General features: G+C 32.1%; 1 protein-coding gene and 1 long non-coding RNA gene across 2 annotated transcripts in view; one reads left to right on the top strand and one right to left on the bottom strand.

Moving 5' to 3' along the window:
• Positions 1–11,257, bottom strand: part of LOC106719206 (glycogen-binding subunit 76A) — a 38,506-nt gene extending 27,249 nt beyond the window's left edge. The window contains exon 1 of the mRNA XM_014513487.2: positions 11,098–11,257. Coding sequence (XP_014368973.2) covers positions 11,098–11,109 — 12 coding nt within the window. The 5' untranslated portion in view covers positions 11,110–11,257. The remainder of the gene's footprint in view (positions 1–11,097) is intronic.
• LOC123721445 overlaps positions 1–15,166 on the top strand; it is a 40,323-nt gene extending 25,157 nt beyond the window's left edge. Inside the window, exon 3 of the long non-coding RNA XR_006756234.1 lies at positions 15,145–15,166. This is a non-coding gene — a long non-coding RNA (uncharacterized LOC123721445). The remainder of the gene's footprint in view (positions 1–15,144) is intronic.
• Positions 15,167–16,183: the final 1,017 nt, after the last annotated feature.

The raw sequence follows: 16,183 nt of genomic DNA on the forward strand, positions 1-16,183 counted from the left end.
TTGATATAAAATCCTTAATAAATTGATAAGAATTGAAAGAGATAGGACAATTATGATTCTTACCAATTTAAGGGACATGTTCTTGGAAATAATCAGAAAAACTACCTAAAATTAACGGTCATAGAAACAACTATGAAATAAAAGGCAAGTAAAGATTATTTTTGGAACGTAGAACAAAATCAATAGGTATACTATGAATAATGCTAACCAAATTAGCACATTGAATTAAACTACAGTTAATTGCCTAAACAAAACCAAATTCAGTCGAATAAAGATATACTGAGATCTTGCATAATTCTCTGTTCGTGAAACAGGCTCAAGTAATATTTCAAGTAATCTGGGTGCAACAGAAATACACTACAGCAGGCACTCGATATCTCCACAGCAATAATACTGACTGATAAAACAACATCCGCAATCTAAAATCATGAAGGTATTCATTTAGAAATCAATGCTCTTTATATTTAATCCTAAAATATATTCTATAACAAAGAAACTTGTGCTTGACAATAATTTCTAGATGTTAAATACAAAGATACTAGAAAAAAATCGCAATACACCGCAATTTGAAACACAGAAGAGTTATCGGCTGTTTAATTGTTATTTTTTGGTATACCGAAATTAACAAAGACTTGCTCTTAGCTTTTCTGTATGAAAAATATAGAATCCATATTCAAATTGTTAAGTTCGAATGCCTTAAAATTAATGTCTAATCTATAAAAATCTCAAATAAAAACCTTTCATACGCAAGAAACTAAAAATATGCATTTAACTTCTAATACAATTTCCACTGAAATAATCAATGCATTACGTGCTTACTATAATTGAGAGCCTTGTTCAGTAAAGACATAATGTCAGTTTGTTGCACGAAGAAATTAATTATAAGTGAGCTAACATCTGGCGGGTAAGTAAATCTCTTGTGCCAAGTGTTCGAGGAAAACAAGAACAGCGTACACGCGATGCAAATTGAACTAGAAGCAAAGCCAGTAGACATAGCATAGCAAGTAAACAACGGAATGCGCCTGGCTTAGGGAACCGGTCGGGTTACCGTGTTATTGCCACCCACCTCGTCGCCTCAGTGCTTTTTTGTTCTATCGACCAAATTGACCGAAAATGGACTTTAAATGTAGTATCGTAAAGATTTAAATTTCAGTCTTGTTGGTAAAGGAAGATTAGGAAGTTTTTGTTTCTAAAACTACAAAAAAACATTTAAATTTTACGTATGACACGACACTGCAATGAATTTTTTGTGCTTATTTGTTCTAAGTCCAGTGTTTGTTTTATATCCTACATCGTTATAAAAATTCAGTGCTTGTGTGTTCTATGTCCAATGAATTGACCAATCACAGCCCACGACGCCATGTCCGCCATTTTGTTTGATTGTCATTGTTTCCGAAGTCATCACTGAGACCACTTAGTCGCTCCCGGAAAAAATAAAAAAAAACATATCAATCGTTGTGTGTTTGTGCCAGAATTGTTTCAAAGAAGTGATAAACAATGTCTGCAACTAGTCGCAAAAATAAATATAAGAAGATGCAGCTCCGAACTGAGCAGTGAGTACTTTTTAACCTTCTCTCAATCCCGTTATGAATTGGATACAGGGTGTTGTTTTTAATAACTGAGAACCATTTCTGCTAACTTGTACACTTTTACCCATCCCTCAAAGGGAGAGGGAGGGTCCGAAAGATGCACGTCGCTCTGGTCGCCCTGTTACGGATAAAATGGATGCTATTTTTGAAAAAGTGGAGCAAGATTGGCATATCAGTAGTTACGACGTAGCTGAAGAACTGGGAATTGAACACAAACAGTTTTGGCGCATTTGAAAGAAAATGGGTACACAAAAAAGCTCGATATTTGGGTACCTCACGAGCTCTCTGAAAGAAACCTAATGAACCGTGTACTCATTTGTGATTCTTTATTACGACGTAATGAGACCGAACCATTTTTGAAGAAATTGATAACCGGTGATGAAAAGTGGATCACGTACGACAAGAACGTGCGAAAAAGGTCATGGTCCAAGGCCGGTCAGGCTTCACAGACTGTGGCGAAACCCGGGTTAACTCGCAACAAGGTGATGCTGTGTGTGTGGTGGGATTGGAAGGGCATTATTCATTATGAGCTGTTACCACCAGGCAGGACCATCGATTCAGAACTACTGCGAACAACTGATAAGATTAAAGCAAGAAGTTGAGAGAAAGCGGCCGGAATTAATCAATAGAAGGGGTGTGGTTTTTCATCATGATAACGCTAGACCTCACACATATTTAACCACTCAGCAAAAATTAAGAGAGTTTGGCTGGGAGGTGTTAATGCATCCGCCGTATAGTCCTGACCTGGCACCTTCAGATTTCCACCTGTTTCGGTCTCTTCAGAATTCTTTAGGCAGTGTCAGGTTAACATCACGAGAGGACTGCCAAAACTATTTGACGCAGTTTTTTGATCAGAAGCCCCAAAATTTCTAAGAACCTATAAGATGGCAAAAAGTTAAAAATGTTTTGAATTTTCATATAAAATGCGAAAAAACTTTTTCCCCAACCTATTATAAGTTCTTTTTCGATTTTCAAATAAACCTAAACAGTGTATGATTAAATTGTAAATCAGAGGCGCTTGTCTAATACAATAAGTGCCGATCTGAGATCATCAATACCTTTAATTATTGTAATAGCACTTTTGAGTTTTATCTTTGACATCCCTATCTTTGATTTCAAAGATAGAACTCAAAAGTGATTTTATAATTTTAAAGGTATTAGGCAGGTCATAAGTACAATATTCATTTATCATAAAAAAATCCCTCAAAAAATTTTTTTTCTTTTGAAAACCTTAAAATGGTGTCGGTTTAGGGATTTCGCGCATTTCGCAACTATAATTCAAACTAGTGGCCGCAGCGACCACAAACTAGAGGCAGATCTTTGCTGCACAGTGCGAGACATTCCTATAAAAGTCTGATCGCTGCGGTCACTACGGCAAAGTCGTAGTAAACTAGTGCACGAAATCCCTTAATATTATTATACTCATAAAAACAATTAATAAACGTATTGTTATAGTAAGAGAGAGAGTTATGATATTGAATGTTAGTTTGACAGCTAAAAAAAATAAACATCCTATATATACTTTTGGCACATAGAACAAACAAGCACGCAAAAATGGAACAATAACTTTGGCCTATCTCTTATGTGATAATGTTCTAACTCCATATTCGTAATAACATTTGTGCATGTTTGTTCTATCTCCAAATATAAACTGTGAAATAAGGTATAATTCATAACCATCCCTACATGAGAATTATAAAAATCTATTGATTGGTAACTATTTTACTAAGAAAGACTTTCGAATCTAAACACAAATGCTTTTTTTTTAAAATCGAGATAAAAACGTGTCTACTGGAAAAAGTAACCGTTGGTAGATAGAACAAATAAGCACTGAGGCGACGACCTCTATTACAATCAGTGGCCCTTTTCAAATTTACCGACACGAATCTAGGAAGCAATTCACCACCGAAGTCTTCGATTTAACCCAATCATTTATGTATACATTTAATTTTTTTCATAAAACTATGTCTGCGATTTTAAGGGGTTTCGAGATAATTTGCAACAAATTGCAGATTTTAAATAACAGACAAAACATTGTATATTTTCCTTTAAAAAAATGATTCTACCTTATCATGTATTGAAATACATGATAAGGTAGAATCGGCAATTCTACTGTTAACTACTGTTAATCTAAATGACTTGCCTAGGATTTTCATTATCCTATATCTATAATCGTCCGTCAAATTCTTAAATCTATGGTATATGCAGCATACAATAGAGGTCATGTCGGTGATAACAATGGGTCATGTCGGATAATAGAGAGCCGCTTGGGCACATGTTCTCCAGGCAGGGCCACCGCGACTTATGGCCCACGACCGGCCTACTTGATAAACGACGTCGTCTACAATTTATGCGACCCTGGTACCTTCTCACGATTTTAAAATGGCACAGAATTGAATAACCTAAAAATTTATCCTTCAAAAATCATCGAAGGTAAAATTAATAAAGACTAACTAGCTTTTTCAGTAGTTCAATTGTTTTGCTCATTTTTTTAATTTATTTATTAAAATATTTTTATTTTGTCCGTGTTGTAATCATCAATGCCTTTACAGGCTAATTATTTTTTTTAAATAATGATTAGATTTAAAATTCCTATGTCTAGACTTATGCTGTTAGATTAATCAATAACATTCCTTAATTATCAGTTTTTAACATGATAATTTGTTAACGGGATTTGCATTGGATACTATCAACTATTAATAAATAACAAACAGTTGAATCACAGAAGAAAATGTAGACAAATGTACTTTTTACATCAAACCAGAGTTCCACCGAAACACTTTAACAACACATCATACTGTTCTCTGTTTTTTCAGAGAATCGGAGAAATAACCCACTGTTATAAATATTAAGTGAATATACCTAAAGAAGGAATTTTTTCGTATCATTTATTAGGAATCCTAAGTTGTCGAATTACAGTAATTAAATAAGAGGTATGTAATTACTTCAAGATACCACACTACTAATCAATGAGCGACACCTAACATTCTTAGCCATACGTTTTTCAGCACTCTCTGTAAGGAGTAACTTGATTAATTTTGTTAAAACTACAAGTTAAAATATGAAAAACGTTTAGTTATTTTCAAGAAAAAAACATTAACTACATTTATTTAATGTTACTGTTATTTCGAATTACGCAAGTAACATTGATATAAATGCTACAAAATGTTGCCATAAAAACTTTTATACGTCCGTTGGTCATCAATACAAAGTTTGGCTTTGGCCACCGGCCGGATCATTTGCTACAGAAATAGCGTATAATCTGCAAAGCGCATGATTCCTACGTCACGCACTACACATTGTCTTTGAACGAGATTGAATGCACAATAAAAGGGTATGAATAGTTTCACTTTATAAATATTTATACTATGAATTATATTTACAGATCTGACAATTGTCTTTATAGTCTATTTGAAGAATCGTGGTTATGAACGCTTCATTGATTTCTTGTAGTTATAATTGTTTAAAATCGAATAAAACTCAATAAAAGGAAGTGTGAAAAAGATAGAATAAATACATATCATAATGTTCTATAATGAAAAAATCTTTAATTTAATTTAATAATTTTAAAAATGGAAAAGTTCTACATGTTCTCTCTTTTTATGCTTACTCCGACGTCTAACAATTAGAAATGTACATATGTTTAAATAAAAATGTAACTGTTTCTTAGCAGATTTTAAATATATTTTAAACTCAATGTATAATATAAAATTTTCATAATTGTTTTCTTCACATTAGAAAAAATTCAGTTTATGACAACATATATGCTGTGGACATGCCTCCATACTATAAATACGACACTTTTGAGCTATTCTTAAAACGAAAATCTTGTAATTTGACACTAGCAATGAAAGCTTATTTAGATTTTTCACTATAAATATATTTTTCTCCTTACAAATGTACATATATGTATTCCTTTACACTCGAGGTAAACTTTTATGTACATGTAAGATGATACAGTTTAAACTGACATTAATCCCGTCTTAAAGAATACAGAACGCAATTACTTTGCCAACGAAGAACGAGACATACCAAAAAAGTTTTGAAAAGCAAATACCTAGAGTAGTAGAAAAGTTATGGAGAGTTTTTTTGCTTTTTAAAGCTGACATTAGTCGTAATCACATAAAAATACTCTTCTAATATATATATATATAAATAGATTTCTAAATGATACACTAAAAATACTGAAAAGAATTTCCCTCGGCGTCGCGCGGGTCAATGACCTTGTTATTGGTAGGAACAACGTGACCTTCAACGACACTGGTGAAAAATAGCGAGAAAATTTATTCATCCATATATTCTGCGCATTTGAATCCTAATAAATTTTCCTTAAAGTTACGTAAATCGTATATTTCGCAAAATCAAAAGAGTTACTAGCAACTATATTTAACATTCTGGCCCGATGAGAGAGGCGCTGCTGTCGCAGTTAATTCTGTCGTTCATCGATAAAAAAAAATACATGGCCATAGAAATTGGTCTAAAAAAAATTAACATGGCAGCTACAGTACGAATAGGATTTCGTGATACTTTTTTGACATTAACAGGAGGGCGCTACTGAGCTATCATAATTTAATTTGACTTATGCCCACCGGGTCAGATATCCTTGTTGGTCTAAACATATAAGTTAGTTGTTTTGAGAAAGTAGAATTAATTGTTACAATCTTCATCCTTTGCAGATAAAAGAGATAGTGTTGTGTTCTAAACATTTGAAAATGACTAAAGAACGATGAACTGAACAAAGAACGATGCCCATCATTCAAACAAATAATGTTACACTAACAAATGCTTCTGCAATATTTATGTACATACAAGTGTTTATTTTTTATCACAACTGATAAGGATTATAAAAAAAATTATCAACTTATTTTATGCTTTTTAAATTTCACACGCTTATTAAGGAAATCTATTATAATATTTGTCAAATCAGTGATTTGGTTGGGTATTGAACATCTTGTTTTATATAAAATGTAAATAAAACTTCAGCCACAAGTGTTTTTTTTTCTCTATTTTTTAGATATCCAATATAAATCTTATTTTCCATGGGGTCACTTACCAAAAGTAGCACACGAACATAGATGCTTTAGATGATGAAAAAGCATAACTATCGAATTGCCGCCACGGTTTTTTTTGTGTGGCATGAATTTTTCTGTCGCATGCCCCTAGTACCACATTACGCCATTAGTGGTCCGCACTATTATTCTTAAAATAACACATAATAAAATGACACTTTACTGTTTGCAAATAAAATACTTGATACAAATCGAAATTTTATCCCATAGTACTAAAGTAGGAGCTCACAGGAGTCGAATCAGCGCAGCGTGACTGTCACGCATCGTAACTCTGACACAAGCGCATTTCATTCAAATCTACAACTACTACACTTTAAATAGAATTCAAGTCAACGTATCATAGTCGAACACGCCCTTTATATGTCATGTCGTAAGTTTCCACTGCCGAAACACACGTATAAAAACACATTGTCATCCCTGCCATACTATTTATAAAAATAATATAATCATATATTTACAATTTACGAGCTGTCGCCCGCAAATTTGAAGGCGCGGAATTTAAAAAAAGCGCGTGAAAGTAATAAAGCTTCGAAAACACGTAAAAACTTTTTATGTATTCAGTTATGTCTATATGATTATCTATGTATATATAAATGATTATGTCATTTTAGGTTAATGCGCATTCGTTCATTCCATCGTCGAAGAGTGGACAAGGAGTTTAGTCATGTGAGTTAACCTTTATTAAATAATTCGTTTTAACTCTTGCCAATTTTTCAAAATTTGTTATCTTATGAATTGGCAAAGCCGAAAAACATTATAAGTCGTTAGCTAAATTATATTTGGAATATGCCAGACCGAAAATATTGATATTAGCACCGGGCAACTGTAAAAATAACTCAACGAAGTATACTTACTGCTAATGTATCTAAATCTGTCCTCAATATTAAAGCATTAATGAACAAATAATAAAAATTACACTATTAATTAATTTCTTATCTCTGAATATCTTCCTTTTGTACATTTTAAAGTGACTATAATAACTTGCAAATTAAAATAAAAAAACGACTCGTTCTATAACACTTAGGGGAAAAATACGAATCGTATGCCAACACATCAATATCTATAGGATGTCTCAATGAAATGACATACAAACAAACTCACACACATAAAAACATACTTACATACCTGCGATAAACATTACCTTCTTGAAGTCGGGTAATAATTGGTAACTTTTAAACAAGAAAGTCACTAGCTTAACATGACAGCTCCGTTAAGCGCAGCACGATACTTATTAAATGCAAAGTTTCGCCCTCAAAAGACATCTAGAACCTGTCTTGCAGACGCAAGGCATAATTATATTCTAATACAAACTTTATAAGGACAATTACTTGGCCAGAGACGCTATCACCAAGTGGCGCAGAACCAAAGCTAAATAAGTTAATTAACTCAGACCGCATACGTAATTAGACCCTGGTATACAGATGAACAACTTTTTAAATTAATTTGCATATAACTCATATAGTAAATCAAGATTTCAAAGTAATTTTATTGCCTTCACTACAAGACAAGGTTCCGCAACGGCCTAGGAGTAAAAGAACTAGATACAGAAAACGTATATGGTCACAATTTTGATTATCGTCTTTCACCAACCTCATTGGCTATAACTCTCCGGATCTTTAACATTTTAACAGCGGTAAAGTCTGCAGCAGTTAATGCTGTTGAATGACCCGCTTGAAATGTGCAACACCACGACCACACAGAAGACTGGCATAAAATAGAAGAAATTCGTTTTGTCTGGTGACTTTGATGCAAAATTATTCTTTCGATACCCATTTTTCTAATAAGGATGAAAAGGGAAAGTAGCCCTAAAGGAGGAGGAGATGAATAGGTAAAAGAAATGTATTTCTTTAAATTTATTCTCTTTGGGGAAAATACACATAGTCTTTACATCCAAAGTTTAGTAGTTGATTGTAAAATTATAATGAACATTTTAAACAGCATCTGCTGGTACGAATCTATCAGTTGGTTCACTTCTGTCAATAACAACGGTGAGTAATTAGATAAGAGAGGCGATGCATAGACGAGGTTAGAGGTTAGTACCCACTGCCCGCTGCCCGCTGAGAGACAGATACAAGTTTACGATAATCGTATTTGTATACGGTACCAATAAACAACTTATCTAAGATCAAGTGAAACTACCTTAAGTAAACAAGTAGTTAGTGCTAAAAATAAGATTAATAGAAATGCATCCAATGTCCGTAAGCCCTCAAATTTAACATAGTACATTTGTTGCCTTGAAAGAAAATTCTGGGAATGTCATTGAAGTTAAAAATGCTTACTTTTTACTGCAATACGTTTTTACTTTTAGTCTGAACTGAAGTTAAAAGTGAGAAGGCAAATGGCGATTTTTGCCTTTTTACGAAAAGTAAGCTCAAAAATTTTCCGAATAAAAAAAGATAAATTGGTTAATACAGATGTAAAGTCTTGTAATTAAATACGGAAATCCCTGCATTCATCTATAAACGCCCGAATATCAAATATTGTATTTTCATAAATATAACACTGATCACATATATTATGTACATTAAGGTATGCAATAATATCAAACTATAAATTACAACATAAATATACAATATAGATAAAATCACATAAACACGTGAATGTATAAACATCCGTATCTATTCATAAATATTATTCCTTCGCATTAAAATTTCTTCGATGCTTATTATACATAAGCTAGTACATATATATATATATAGATATATAAATAAAAATATATATTTTTTTTATTCTATGAAATAAAATTTTAATATAGAAAAAGTGTGATAAGTCGACAAAAGTTTTACAGGGCAATATTGTACTATCGAAATGTCGAATTATAAAATATTCTGCCTAAGACCCCTGTTGTCCAGTTTAAAAAAAAACCAATGACAATGGTTATTTGGAGCAAAGGAATACAATACCTTTTATTCTATTGTAGTCATCATATTGGACTTATTAAGTATTTCTTAAACATCGCTTCTACAAATACAAAAAACCGATTATTATCGGTTTTCTTACCGCTACTGATTTTACCGGTTTATTCTTGCATTTCTAGAAAAGCACATAATATTATCTTAATACGGAAATGTGATATAGTTTATATCTCGGAATGTTTTACCGATTCACATGATTACCATTTTATTGAATTGTATTTCTTTTTTGGAAGAATGGAAACCATTAAATATTTACGTAAAAAATAAAACAAACAATTTGAAATGTGTTACATTAAGTTTAATTTATAATAGTTGCTAGTTTTCGTTTGCAAATCTAATTTTAATAGTAACAAACCTGTACCAACTTCATTCGCTTGATAAAATAAAGTTAACCGCGCTCTACCCCTACCAAACACGAGTTTTAAAAACAAATACGCTCATAATTCAAAAACTCTGACTGCTCTTAATTATATCATTAAATAGTTTATGTCCTGACTGAGATAAAAGTATAAAAATATAAACAAGCAAAGGAATATTCCGATAATAATAATAAATCAGTTCAATAAATAAACGTCCTATATAGATTGGCTCGCCTGCCTACTGTGAGATGTTAAATTACAATCAACTATATGGTCATTTATTTTTTAATAATAAAAATATCAAATAATGTGAAAGAATTTCGAAAATCTATCCAGTAGTTTTTGAGTTTTATCGTCGCAAACATAGAAAAAAGCAATTAATTTTTTTTTATTTGAAGATAACTTGTTGATATTAGAAAGAAAACAGTCCTAACTCAAAAACTACTGAAGGTATATGAAATATGAAAAATAAGAGCCACAGTGTACTCTAGTGTATTATGCAGTTATAAATACGCTATATCCATTAATTTTATAAAAAAGGAAAGATTTGCATTTTTCTATGTTTGTGACGAAGAAACTCAAAAACTATTGGACTGATTTCAGAAATTATTTTACCTTTGAAATACAACATTATCGTTGAGTATTATTTGATATTTTGAATACTAAATGTTTGCAATATAAATGTCCACCATTGTGAAGTGTGTTAAGTCCACTTGTTGTTAACTTTTTTATTTTATTTTATATATTAAGTACATACAACTTATAGCTAACTTAAAAATATAATGAAATAATTTAAAACTGACCGCTAATTAAATCATCTATCATCATCATGCAAATCATCCAGCAAATTTACGTAAAGTTTTCTATTAATTTTCATAATTTTTTTTAACCATGGATAATGTACTTATTTGACTATACTTGCTTATATTTAACCAGCAGTAGTCTTTTTAAAACGTTTTAATTTTTTACTTAAAAGAAAGGTAGTTATTATTATTTTACTTTCACTTTGATTTATAAAAATTATTAGTTTAATTTATCAGTGATTAATTAAAAGAAATGAACATAAATAATATAAATAAGTTACAATCTAAGGGGTCAATAGCCAAACATATTCTAATTCCAATATAATATAAACACGTGTTCAAAAATAATTAATTAAACTCACCCTTAAATCCATTTAATCAGAACACAATATACACGTAGCACAATTTCTATACGATGTCAAACGTAACGTTATCAGAGTGTTACAACTAACGTACAGACGCGTGACACTAAAAGGGGCCAACTGATCGTGTTTGTGTCTGACCGAACACTGAAGTGTTCGACCGATCACAATTGTGTCTGACGATCTGAGGAAAGTGCAATTCTACTGTGATTGCTGCTCTAGCCTATAAACTATTATCAATTGTGAATTATTAGATACAATAGAATGTCTAGTCTAATAATGTATTTATAATTACCCATAAATAACGTTTTACGAATGGAAGTACTTCGAAAGTACTACCCTGGCATTTTCTCAGTACTTCGCTAATACTTATCGTGTTAATAAATTTTGTATTTATTTTTTTTCAAAATAAAAATGTGTGCTACTCTGACCTCCTACAATCCTACAACAGACTGATAAGTGGTAGGTAATGATGTAAATAGCAAAGCAAATAAGCAAAGCAACAGCAATATTAACTTTTTGACATCAAAGTCATGGTTCAGTTTTGGAGCCTTATTAATACAAACAAACATTCAAATCTTTCCTCTTTATAATATTACACAATAGAATAATTATAATTAGTATTATCAGAACTTCAGTCAATGTAAATAGGGTACAATGTACGAAATACATGAACCCCAGACGTTCATACTGCATTTTAAGTATTAATGTAGTTTCTTACTATAACGTACCTTTAGTTCTAAAAAATGTTGATAACTTTTATAGCATAGTCATGTACTTACTCATTACAATTGTAATACAATTAGCATATTATAACGATTACAAAATTTGTTACATTATTTTGATAGCATTATAATCGTGTAAGAATTCGTAAACTATATGAATGAAATAACTGACATTAAATATATTTATAAATAAACATAAATCAAAATACGTTATTTTCTGCGCTTATCATGGAAGGGGTTACTGAAATTCTCGTGGAAAATAACCGCCATTTGTTTGGATCGAATAAAACAATGTCACGCTTAATCTATAAATAAGAGGTCCCGAGAATACTGGCCGGCGCATAGGAGACGCGGGGGCGGTCGCGGGCGCAAGGGCGGGGACGGATGCGAAAAATTGGCACGCGCATATAAAACTTTACATGCATCTAAAATTGACTAACATAAAATGACGTGTACCGCAGTTTGATTTTTGTAAACAAAATAAAGTTAAAATGCAAATATTCTACAGGTTATCTGGAAAGAAGATAAAAAGGAAAAATCACATGTTTGTGGGCAAAAATACAAAGGTTTAACTCTACTTTACAACTGCTGCGATAGATAATCTACTACTTCATATTAACAATGCACACACAACGGCTAAAGAGTAACAATAGTTGTATACAAATGTTTGTTTTAGGCCATTGTTCCATACCAAAATTTATAAAGCTCATTTATAAGAGCAGAATGGATTCATTACACAGCAAGAGCTAGGAACACGGTAAGATGCGAAAGATTTTCTAATTCTTGGGTCTTATAAAAGAGGTTGCTGTACTGAACTATACAGTCTTTTAGAAAATGAAGCGTTTCCTTATTTATATTAGGTTTAAGCGAAAGTCTAACAAAATGTAGCGATTTCTTTTTAATATACATTGCGGGAAGAACTGTGGGGCACAGATAGTTAATGCAAGAGTATAAATCATCGAATAGAAAGACCGTTTTGTATTACGATGGTTAAGACGACTTTGGATATATATTTATGACTCTGACCCGTACTTGTTATCAATATAAAGCAAACATTGGAATAAATATTGTACCACTTCTACCTCTATCGCACTACACGTTGTTTATTTACTTCTTCAAGATATAAAAGAGTAACACGATTTGCGGAGTCAAGATTCAATACGAATCTTTGTACTAAAAATTATCCGCTTTGATCCTTATTTCTAACATACTTGTAATAAATTAATAATGTAGCTCATTTACACTCCTGTCGTCTTTGATTTAAATAAATTTTTGATAAAACTACGGGAACATTACAGCTTCCTAGTATCATCCAAAAAACAGATATTACCATTCGAAAAGACAATAAAGAGACCAAGTGACCTTTGAGAAATAATATTTAAAATCAAAAATATGAAATAAATTTAATTACAGGCAAAGATGCCGTTCTGTTTAAGAAAGAACTTTCATGTACCAAAATAACAAAATAGTTTAAATAACAAAGACTTTGGTATAAGTAATAGAAATTGGCAAAGTGTTCTGCACATTGATACCTAGGTGTGTGGTCAACCACACCTCCCACCTAGTCACCACACACACACACATGCCAAAGGCGTCACATGATATGATCTGATTGTCTAATGCCCTAGTAAAATGTACATATTCAAAGTGATTACTCATTAATCACATAGGCAAACGTCTATTGTGAAACGTGGCTTGTCTTTTGAATTGGCACACAGATTGTTGGTAGCCTCATTCAGGAGAGTTCTGAGAGAGAGAGAGTTGGCCATACTATTGGAAGATACTCGTACGTATATCTAAGTTGTATGTACGTCCATCGTACAATCTTTAGCCTTAAGTTGTCGAACATATTACAGTCAAAAATGAGCATGTAAAATGGTTAAGAATTAAAATAATTATATTGCGAAATTATTTAAAATCATTCTTAAAATCTCTTTCATCAAGTAAATCTTACTAAACTTTCTTACCTAATATTATTAAAACAAAATCTTAGTTGTTTGGATGGATATTTGTAAGAAGGTATCTCCAGAACGGCACAACGGGTCTCGAATAAATTTGACATAGATTTAAACATAGTCTGGAAGAACACATAGGTTACAGAGTCGCGAGCAAAATCTAGTTATTAACAATTCACGATATAACATAAGGCTCAAATGGAGTGTGTATAAAAAATTTAAGCTACCAAAAATTATAGTGGAAACTCCTTTGAGTCAAGTATCTAGAAAATGTAATCATTATAGAGTCTGAACTAAATATAGATTATAATTATTGTCATTATCAAAGTACGAGCAATATTGTAGGAATCTTATTGTACTTTCGAATAGTGTACACAGCGCATACATGTGACGTAGCCAAGTTATCTCTAAAGTGGAAACACACATTATAGTGTTTGTTCACGTATCGCTAAATCATGACCTTACTCAATACGTGGACCATTATACCGGTCGTAAAATAAAGAAATACATTACGTTTTATGACTTTTCACTGCCTTTACATCTGAACAGAAACATTGATATCTCAGTGTTTCAAAATAATATTTCTGATTAAGTATTTCTCATAGATTCGTAATTATAATCGAGTAAGGCCAGATTTTCAAAACAAAACAATATTTTAAATAAATCCTATAATTTTAATCAAGTAAAACACGCGAAGAAAAATAGTTATTAACATAAATTAAAATGGTTACTAAAGTTCTCTTTATAATCGGGGAATTTTCCATTTCAAAATATTTGCTTTACGCGTCGTTACATTTATCAATACACGATGGCACTATAAATACAAATATCGTTCGATTTGTGCACGAAAGTGATTGGTTAATAAAGTTTTACTTTCGACATTCTAAATATAAATAAATTTGTGAAATAAGACAATATTTTCGTATTTTTTTAAATGACAAAGTGAGTAAAAGATAGTGATGAATACGTTGAAAAATACGCGATATAGTCGAACCTGGATAAGCGAGAAACCATTATAAGCAAGAGTCAAATCCATAAGTAAGAAACTCTGGTAAAGGAGAAACCTCTGAGAGAAACCTGATTAAGCGAGAATCTTAGGGAAAGCGAGGAAAACATCGCGATCCTTTGGACTCTCGCTTAATCAGGTTAGCCTGTATTTCCACCTCCCTTACTTGCCTGTAGTCTAAAGTAGAAAGGAAAAGCAACAAGCTTCATGCATCAAGCATCAGGCATAATGGATTTGTGTAGTTAAATGAGCCTAATAAGCCCAGGTCCTGCTTCTTTTCGTCGGAAGCTAAGTCAAAAGTTTTGGTAGCTTATTACTTGTACATAGTTAGTGATAAGTCTCAATAATAAGTCACTTACAGATCTTTTGGTGTGCCTTTGTACAGAGTGCAATGCGGAGAGTAGATATTTGACAGCTCCCGCCCAAATCTGACAGCAGAACTCCATACACCACCCGTCCCCGCTGCATTGAAACAAACAAATATTAGTTACAGATATATCAATTTTTATTGTTATGTTTACCAACAGGCCCAGATTAAATGTACCCTAAGTGTGATATACTACAATAAGGGGGGGGGAGGGGTTAATGGATATTCTTAACCGAAACTAGCTAACCAAAGACTTCGTCCGCATATTATTTAGGGTCGCAAAATCATTAAAAAAAAAGAATAAGCTAAAGTTACACCCGTATACATCATATAGCTTCTCTTAATAGTCCGGGAATAATCGGTTCAGCCGTTTCGAAGCCGAAACAAACGCGAACTCGCAGACAGGTAGAAAAAAAAAGAATAAAATTATCGCAATTTTCTTTTGGTAATACATAAAGACACTCCAATTTTATTTATCTGTATATATAAAATATTTTATGTAATTAAATTAAAGTTCAATGTAATATTTATTTACGCGATATACATGTGTGTGTAAATAAAATACTTGAATGTCTATTACAGCATACAAAGGCAATGACTGATTACAAGCGAGCAAGTATTATACACAAATGCAGCCGGAATTCGTCCCCAGCCACAAACGGATCAGCAGACATACTTGGCAAATTGGACTGCATTATCGTGCCAAGTAATGCACTTCTTTAATTGCTAATTCCCAAAGTATTTGGGGAAAATTATATACATAGATCCATTAAAATTAATACATGACAAAACGTATAGCCTGGTTTGCCTAATAATCTATTTTTCATACCACTATTAAGTTTTTTTTAACTGCGCGCGGAGTTCTTTTTAACGGAGTCGTGGGTGACAGCTAGTAATAGAGAAATTTATTGAAGTATTTTTCAATGTTATCCAATTTTAATTCAATTCAATGCTGTTTAATTTCATTCTCAAAAAATAGAACGATTAAATCTTTTAATTTCATAACCTTTGATTTCCACTGACAAACCTCATT

Source organism: Papilio machaon, chromosome 12, assembly GCF_912999745.1.
Source record: "Papilio machaon chromosome 12, ilPapMach1.1, whole genome shotgun sequence".
NCBI classification, from domain to species: domain Eukaryota; kingdom Metazoa; phylum Arthropoda; class Insecta; order Lepidoptera; family Papilionidae; genus Papilio; species Papilio machaon.